The sequence below is a fragment of the Carex rostrata genome, chromosome 21 (genome assembly GCF_964058835.1).
Source record: "Carex rostrata chromosome 21, lpCarRost1.2, whole genome shotgun sequence".
NCBI lineage: Eukaryota > Viridiplantae > Streptophyta > Magnoliopsida > Poales > Cyperaceae > Carex > Carex rostrata.
Window position 1 is genome coordinate 226,902 of NC_135938.1, and position 8,825 is coordinate 235,726.

Here is an 8,825-nt window from a genome sequence, read left to right on the forward strand (position 1 = left end):
TCTCATAGCTATCAGATCAGTTTCAAGGTAGATGTGTGTCATCCTTGGTAACTGTATCTTTTCTTGATCTTGAGTAGATTATCAAATATAATTACTCTTGTAATTATACCGCATGCAGATAATCTAACTCTATCAAGGGGCCCAGTGATGCTATAGCTCGTATAGAGATACGAGGGACAAATAGTATTCTTGGCAGACTATCACTTCCTCAGCTAAGTTATATATATGGAAATGCTACCGTTATGGCTGTTTTTTACGGACAGCGTTAGATAACACTTACTCATATATATTTCTTAGTGGGAACGATAAATACCTCATACTGTAGAACTTTGACACTGAATGAAAACATAAATGACACGAACACAATTCTATTTAATGTTTCATTCGGGGTCTGTCAAATACCATGTTCCTAGAACATGTATCGATGTGATTAAAATGACATCTCGTGTCAGGTGGTTTGTAAAACTTAACCATCTTTTAATCCACATGTTAACCTTATCGCGGTAATTAGTGTTCCTGCTAATTACCTTGGTCAGTGACTTTTAAGAGTATATATTATCTATATTATGGAGTTTCACAATTTCAGTCATGAACTCGAAATGATCCATAATTTCAATAATACTCAAGGCAACAAAATGATATATAAATAAATATTCAATTCATGAACAAAGCTTTATGATTAACTTATCGTATTATTGACTTCTAGATTATTACAAACTAACAAATAAGTGATAGCCTCAACCCCATTGTGTGGCTTAGTTATGCATCTGTTTTGTTTCATTATATGTCATTTTGTTTTTCTGGACTGTCTCAATGGAGTCTGATGCAGTTGCAAGTTTTATTTGGTATGCAACTTAAATGGTGGAGTCCAACGTATAAGCTGAGATTATAGGTATTAGATAGTATGTTTCGGTTGATATGAATTCTAAGAGCATCTCCAACAGTGATTGCTTATGGATTGCTTATGCTGATGTGTCAATTGTTTTTATAATTGCTGGGTTGTATGGCTATTGCTTATTTAGCAATTCTTGGAAAGAATTGTTTAATAAGAAATCATTTTCTAAAGATGAGTTGGCCAAATGTTTAATTCTCAATTATTTGATTGATTGTACTAATGTAGGACTGGATTGCTTAATTTCTAAAAGTTTCATAATTATTATTTAGCAATTAATTTTAATTGATGAATTGAAAATGCTCTAAGGCTCTGTCAGTTAACTGTTTTCTTCAAGGAAAATGGGCTTAGGCCTTTTTAATCAAAAAATATAGATAATTTCAACTTGATTTTCGGAACTCCTGGAAAATGTGAAAATTTAACGGCTTTGACTTAATTCTATTCTACCAACCAGAACCGTCCGATTGAATTTTAACGGGTCTCCCCTTGACATAACCTCTGAAGTAACTAAAACTTGCTCAACTTGCACGCTCGCTCCATGGCGTAAAAGAGATGATACGATCCATTCCCAAATCCCAATTTCCCACACGGACCCCGCAACAAAACGACCAACCAAATTCGGCCATTCCCAAATCAAATCATGGAAGAAGCTGAAGCTGCAACCGTATCCCCAATTTCCACTTCTCCAAGTCGAGGTAATTAAACTAACCAACCAACCAAATTCTCACAATTTCCATCTCCTCGCAACTGCAACATTAACTTCAAATTGCTTCCCTTTCCACTTCATGAAATTGAAGCCATTTTAGAGAAAGGAGGATTCAATGAGCCAGGTACGTTGGCGTACGCGCTCTGCCGTTTCTCCACCAGTGGTGTGGCCGTTGGTGTGGCCACCACCCTCACGCATCCCATGGGTAATTGTTAATTTGTTATTCCTTTTATTATTTTCCTATTTTGTCCCTAGAAATGTGAAAATTTTCTAATCTTCTCCTGCAAAAGTTAGTTAAGCTTCACTTTAAGCCCAAAAAGGTTGAAATTTATTCTCCAACAACCGGTGAGTCCTACTTAAATCTCAGTAACAATTCAACTGCACAACAACCAAACAAGAGAGAATATCAAAGTGGAAATGGTAGTAATGTGCCGTTTCAAAACCAGAATAGTAAAATACCAGGAAACGGTGCTATAATAGTTGTGTCATAATATAGAGAGAGATATGCCCAGTAGCTCAGCAATCTTGTTGTATGGTTTTAGTATTTTTTTTTTTTTTTCTTTTTCCTGATGGTACCAGTAACAATGGATGCAACCTGATTTCTTTGGTATGGCAGATGTGCTTAAAGTACGGCTTCAAATGCAACTTGCTGGTCAGAGGGGTCATTTGGTTGGAATGGTAGTAATAACTTTCATATTACTTCTTTTCATTTTGGAATGCTCTGACCTTGCTTTTAGTTCTATTTGTAATTGGAAAATTTCATAAAGTGTCTGTAGCGTTCCCCTGCAAATCAACAAGTAATTTTCCACCAAGGGACGTTTTTCTATGTTTATGTTTCTTATCCATGTAATGCATTTTTTTTCTTAATGTTTCCCAAAGGCATTGTACACACACACCATTTTTTTATATGCAGATAATTTTTAGAGCGGACTCTCAATCAGCAGTATTTTGTAACCTAACAAAAGAAATGATATCTCGTACCCTCACCTGGAATGATAATATCATAGCAAGAGGAAATAAAAAGAATTACCAACCTTACTGGATATACCTTGCCTACTTCATTATGTCATATATAATATTTCGATGATTTTTTCATATTTCATTTCATTCCATAGACATAACATGTGTAAATGCATGGCAATTGCAATTAAACAAGGTGACCAGGATGCAATGTTCCTCATATGTGACTATGTGAGGCTTATATGTAAAACATCTCTTTTAATGCATGTAGGGGCAAATATTTACACAAATGATAAAAGTTGAGGGGCCTGGCTCACTGTACCTTGGAATCGCACCAGCTTTAACTAGGTCACTTCTATATGGAGGCCTTAGATTGGGGCTGTACGAGCCATGCAAACAGGCATGCGAGTATGTTTTTGGTTCATCGAATTTCGCATTTAAGTTTGCATCTGGTGCAGTTTCTGGTGCACTTGCCACTGCTCTTACGAACCCAACTGAAGTTTTGAAGGTATGATAATTATATGGCCAAAATTTGGAACTTTTAGATGACTTGTATGCAAATTACCCAAAAAAAAAAAAAGCAGAAAATATGACGAGATACTATAAGTTTTGGAGCAGATAAATTTTCGGTATATATTGATTATAGCATACCATGGATGATCAGTAGCTGGTAGGGGTGCCCAATTGATCAATTCAGTTTAAACTGAATTAAATCTGTCCAACCAAACCTCTATTTACTTTGCTTAGATATAAACCAAACTGATTGAATAATTTAATCAGCTAAAGTACAAACTGAACCAAATAAACCGAACTATAATTCAGTTAGTTCGGTTAAACCTAATTAGTATCAAAATTTTAAGTTACAACTAATAGTACAAGTTTTAAAACTTAAAAAAAAAATTGTATTAATATGCGAGATATTACAGCACTAATATAAAATTTACTGATATTTCAGTTTATTAAAAAATTTCAATTTATTTGATCTTCTAATTGTCAAAACCAGATCGTTAATCGAAAATTGAACTGTCGCAGTTATTAAACTGAACCGAACCAAATAAACCGAACAAGGAGCTGTTTTATCTGAAATAAATTCGGTTAGTTTAAAACCAAGCAAACCGAATCATTTGGACACCCCTAATGACCAGAACATGACCAATAACCATACCCAAAGTTGAATAACCTTACTTTAATGCAATCGTTGTAGGTTAGGTTGCAAATGAACCCAAAAACTGGTCCTGTAAAAGAACTGCATAAAATATTTGCAGAGGAAGGGACAAGGGCTCTCTGGAAAGGTGTGGGACCTGCAATGGTCAGAGCTGGTTGCCTAACAGCCTCTCAAGTGGCCACATACGACGAATCCAAGCAGGTTTTCGAATTTCTTAATCACGATATGTTATTTTCTGGATAAATTGTTATTTTTTTAGGTCAAGAGGCCAGTTGGCCATTGAAAATTGTATTAATAAAGAAAAAATCTGAACACACTATTTACATTGAGCCTAGATTGCACATTAGTCCTAAATATTAAACGGTACAAAAATTAATGAACTATATAAATTCGCAAAGTCTCCCACCAATTGTCTAACCATGCAAGTATGGGTTTGCCCTATCCATACCATTGCCATTGATAAATTTTGAGGGTGGTATCATGGATAAATCGTTTCTGTACCAATTATGCCTGCGACAGTTATGGCAGCATCCCCATATATTTTGGTCTGTGCTATCTTGGCATCCATCCCAATCACAGTTTTATTCCTTCTATTCTTCTGGTACATTAGGATTCCATGGAATGACATGTTTCAGTTTGCTCCTCTTTAGGTCTAAAATTCCTCCAAGGCTCCTGTTTTGTTTGAACAAGAGTTCCATTTATACCCCCCACAAAAACCTCAGATATCATGTATCCCGCAACAAATTGAATTATCATATAAACATCTCTCCTAACTTCTTAAAAAAACCCACCCAAACTGCATCTTCTTTTCATGTTAGAGAAACATGACCGAGGGGGTGTATTTTTGGGCAGCTTCAAAATTATATTGGATTTTCTAAGGGAAGGGTATTTGTGATATTGTACACTTGATATTTCCTTTGTTATTTGATGTTATGCGTGATAACTTAAAATTGTTGCGGGGGTTAAAAATGAAGTTACCCCTTTTTAATTAACGTGCAGTCATCCTCTTAACTCAGGCCTTGCTCAGGTGGACCCCACTTAAGGAAGGTTTTAGCCTACATTTCATGTATGTGCTGAACCTTATCTTTCTTTTTCTTAGCTAATTTTTCGACAGTTAGTTATGTGGTTGTTTGTTGTTTAATAGATCAAGTTGCATTGCTGGCACAGTTGGGACACTTGTTGCAGCCCCAGTTGACATGATCAAGACCCGTCTAATGCTCCAACGTGAATCTCAAGGTGCCAGGATGTACCGAAATGGATTTCATTGCGCCTACCAGGTAATCATGCTATAATTGTATCTCCAATACAATGTTGGACATGATGTTGCATGCATAACCCGTTTTAATTAATTGTTCCACCTGGAAGATATATTTCTATTGTGTAGTATGTACCATAGTTGTGCTATTCAAGAGACACATCTGTAATCATCTCTGGCAATTGTCGGTTCTTTTTTATGAATAACTTGCCCCTTTAACACCTTGAGGTTTAAACATGTTATAAATATTCACTTTTATCTTATCTGTGATTTAACAATTAATACCTTCAATCATTTCCATCTTCTCAGGTTGTTGCATCTGAGGGCATGGGAGCACTTTACAAAGGGTGAGAAATGCCTCTTACTCCAATAAATAATTCATTGTGGTCCAATTGTTTAATTAATTTTTCATCTTTCATGTTTTATTGGCACTTAATAAGAATGTAATGGTAATAATTCTTTAATCATATATTCCACTATTTTCTGCAGTGGTTTTGCGACTTTTGCAAGATTAGGTCCTCAGACAACCATCACATTTCTTGTGTATGAACAACTACGAAAATTGGCTGGAATAAATGCCCTCTGATTGTACCTAACACACCATCATCGAAACTAAGAACACAAACAAAAATAGGTGGAAAATAAAGAAGGTATTCTTGTCAAAAAGTACAAAAATAAATAAGGAGAAAAGGGAAGATGGCCCTACCAACTTTTCACTATGCTTAGGCTTAGGTTGGCAAACGGGAGGAGTCACCAAGTATATTTAACACCTTCCTACAATTTTTTCAGGAGTGGGTATCATTATCATCTATCAAAGACATTAGATTCATTTTTTGTAACCTTCGATGACAGGGGAATGCACATCCTGAATAATTTATGACAAAAGAAAGCTGCATTTATTATGAATATAAAGCTTGAGATGCGTGGTTTGTCTATTTGTTTAATTAGTGATATTTGCACTATGGCTTCTCATAAAAGAAATATGAAATTACACTTGAGATGCGTCTTCAAGAGGTTAAAAATGAGTTCTTGAGGTTTGGGTTTGTATTTTTTTTTATTTTTTTATTTTTTTGAATTTGTTCTCTGAACCAAAAGCTTATTCGCAATTTTATGTTCTAGTTGTTTGTATGCGCGTTTTTTTTTTATTAAAAAGGTCAAAAGACCCATCTTCATTGAAGAAAAGAAAAGTTAACTTACATCCATTAATGTCAGTTGCCTATTGCACCTGATGCCAATATAACCCATCTAAAATCGAAAAGCCCAGAAGGCATACTGGAAACCAAAAATTCAGCATGCAAGCTGAAAAGTCCCATAAGGATGCATACCACAACATTAAATTCAAAACCGATAGTCACCAAAAAAAACCGTAGTATCCGAGCACAAAACCAACCAAGAGTAAATCTAAGCCGCACAAAGGGGCTGAGGGAATCAAAAGTAAACACAAGGAATGGCTGAAAAGCCAAGGACCTGCTGCTGACTTCATTCTTCATAAATCACCATTTGTAGCCCTCCTCCGTCAGCTCCTGGAGGCGCAGCTGCTGCATCCTCTGGACTCCATACCGCCAAGGGTAGCACATTCAGATCCTCAGGAAGCCACATAGCAGTTGCTTCAGCAATTTGGGGTTTCACCTTACCTGACCAATAATGGACAAGAGAGATAATAAGTAAAACTACTTGTCTGACTGTTTTTTTATTCCCTTGAGCAAAACATAGATCATTTCGATATTTCCACACAGTCCAACAAAATGCACTTATAACTAGTAAAAAAGTTATTTTGTGTTTTTTGGGGAGGTGATTAGCATATTTAATGACATCTGAAAATCGGTGCCAACCAATACTACTTTTTGGTAGGACCCTAAGTAGAACCATATTTGTTTGGTAAATGTACAGGACACAAATAAGTGGTCAACAGATTCTGGTTGTTGGCAAAACCGACATTGATCAGTTCCTACCCACCCTTTCTTTTTGAGGTTTTCTGTTGTCAAAATTTTGTTTTTGTGGGTAAGCCACATGAAGATCCTAATCTTAATTGGAATTGGAATTTGCCACCATAACATGGGGTTTTTGGGGATAACACCTCGAAAATTGAGAATCTTATAAAGGGATTGAACAGAAAAGTGACCATTGGTCTCCCATCTCCAGCTGAGTTTATCCTGTAAATGAGTGTAAGAAAAATGACTAATAATATCTAGTATGTTCAACCATTCGGTATATTGGACCGCATCGAAAGCTCGACGAAACTGGAGGGCCTCCCCTTGAGAATTAATGACAGATTGCAAGGAGATGGTTGGGTTAGAGCATATATTAAATATAAAAGAGAACCTAGAAGCCAGAGGGCAATTTTGGTACCAAATATCAGTCCAAAACAAAACATTGGAGTTGATACCCGGTTCATATGAAACACTAATACTTCCTAAAGATTGTAACTTTAATATATTGTTCCAAAATTCAGATTGTGTAGAAGTTGTTGTATATTTGAAACGAATCAGATCCTTCCAAGGGCTGACATAGGAAGGATCTCTAGTTTTCCACCACCATTTCAAGAGAAGTGCGATGTTCATTTGTTTTAGATCTAAAATCCCTAATCTCCCAAACTCTTTGGCAATGCATGCTTTTTGCCATTGGACTAGTGCATATTTCTTTTTCCCGTTACTACTTCCTTGCCATAAGAATCGACGACGAATTTGATCAATTTTGTTTATCACACCATCAGGAATTTTATAGACAGATAGGAAATAAAGTGGAACGGAAGATAGGACAGAATTAAGTAGAATTAAACGCCCGCCTATTGATAATAGGTTACCCTTCCAACTCTGTAATTTCTTTTCTATTTTATCAATAAGAAAAGTCCATTCCAGCGAGGACAATTTATGAGTATGTAACGGTAATCCTAAGTACTGCATTGGAAAAGATGCAGGTGTACATCTAAAATAGGATGCATATGGAGAGACATCAGGTATATTGATAGGAAACATAAAAGTCTTGGAATAATTGACTTTTATGCCTGAAATTGCTTCGAATGCGATGAGAGCCCACCAAGCATTTTCTATGTTAGCTTCATCAGCTTTAAGAAAAATGATAGTATCGTCCGCATAATGACAATTGGTATATGTATGTTTATCTAAGACTGGAGGTCCTAATCCTAGAATAGCATTGGCATTACGCCCTTTCATGAATATTTTACTTAAAGTATCAGCTGCAAGGATGTAAAGGTAGGGAGACAGGGGATCACCCTGTCGAACCCCCCTCTTGCAAAAGAAATAATTAGTAAGGTCGCCATTTATATTTATACACGACTGGGAACTAATAAGCCATTCGTGAATCCATTGTATCCATTTTTTCCCAAAACCTCTACTATGTAAAGTATCCAACAAATAAGACCAATTAATTTTGTCGTATGCTTTCTCAAAGTCCACTTTAACAATCACTCCTGGTTCCTTACTAACTTGGCACGAATGTATGATTTCTTGACTAAGTACGACATTATCTAAAATATATCTCCCTTTTATAAAAGCGGTTTGACTACTATCAATAATCCTATGCATGATTGATTATAAACGAAAGGTCAATATCTTAGAGATAATTTTGAAACTACAGTTTACCAGGCTTATCGGTCTGAATTTGGTTATTAATTTGGTATCTTTCTCTTTGGGGATAAGGCAAATGATTGATCTATTCAGACTATTAAGCTTGGTAGAATGATTATAAAAATGGAAAACTAATCGACAAAAATCACTACTGATCAGATCCCAAAAAAATTGATAAAACTTGAAAGAGAAACCATCGGGGCCCGGAGCTCCATTCGGTTCACAAGCAAAAACAGCATGTCTAATTTCTTCAACAGTAA

At 35.8% G+C, this 8,825-nt stretch overlaps 1 protein-coding gene across 8 annotated transcripts; it reads left to right on the top strand.

Moving 5' to 3' along the window:
• The first annotated feature begins 1,527 nt into the window (after positions 1–1,527).
• Positions 1,528–5,884, top strand: LOC144573348 (Mitochondrial substrate carrier family protein). 8 transcript variants are annotated; one of them, XM_078323110.1, is made up of 9 exons: positions 1,534–1,581; positions 1,690–1,803; positions 2,215–2,276; positions 2,830–3,066; positions 3,763–3,924; positions 4,740–4,789; positions 4,868–5,000; positions 5,288–5,325; positions 5,468–5,884. In XM_078323110.1, the coding sequence occupies exons 2-9, from the start codon at positions 1,800–1,802 to the stop codon at positions 5,562–5,564; spliced, it is 783 nt and encodes a 260-aa protein (XP_078179236.1). In that variant the 5' UTR covers positions 1,534–1,581; positions 1,690–1,799; the 3' UTR covers positions 5,565–5,884. The 8 variants fall into 8 exon arrangements, with proteins under 8 accessions (XP_078179230.1, XP_078179236.1, XP_078179235.1 ...); XM_078323109.1 differs by having other exon boundaries at positions 1,538–1,587; XM_078323108.1 differs by having other exon boundaries at positions 1,539–1,587; positions 1,699–1,803.
• The last annotated feature ends 2,941 nt before the right edge of the window (positions 5,885–8,825 follow it).

Excerpts from the sequence above, each read along its gene's own strand:
- LOC144573348 (XM_078323104.1), top strand. The coding sequence starts at position 1,714 with ATGAGCCAGGTACGTTGGCGTACGCGCTCTGCCGTTTCTCCACCAGTG. Across the intron at positions 3,925-4,739 it reads CATACGACGAATCCAAGCAG|GCCTTGCTCAGGTGGACCCC; the intron begins GTTTTCGAATTT and ends CTCTTAACTCAG. Across the intron at positions 5,326-5,467 it reads ATGGGAGCACTTTACAAAGG|TGGTTTTGCGACTTTTGCAA; the intron begins GTGAGAAATGCC and ends TATTTTCTGCAG.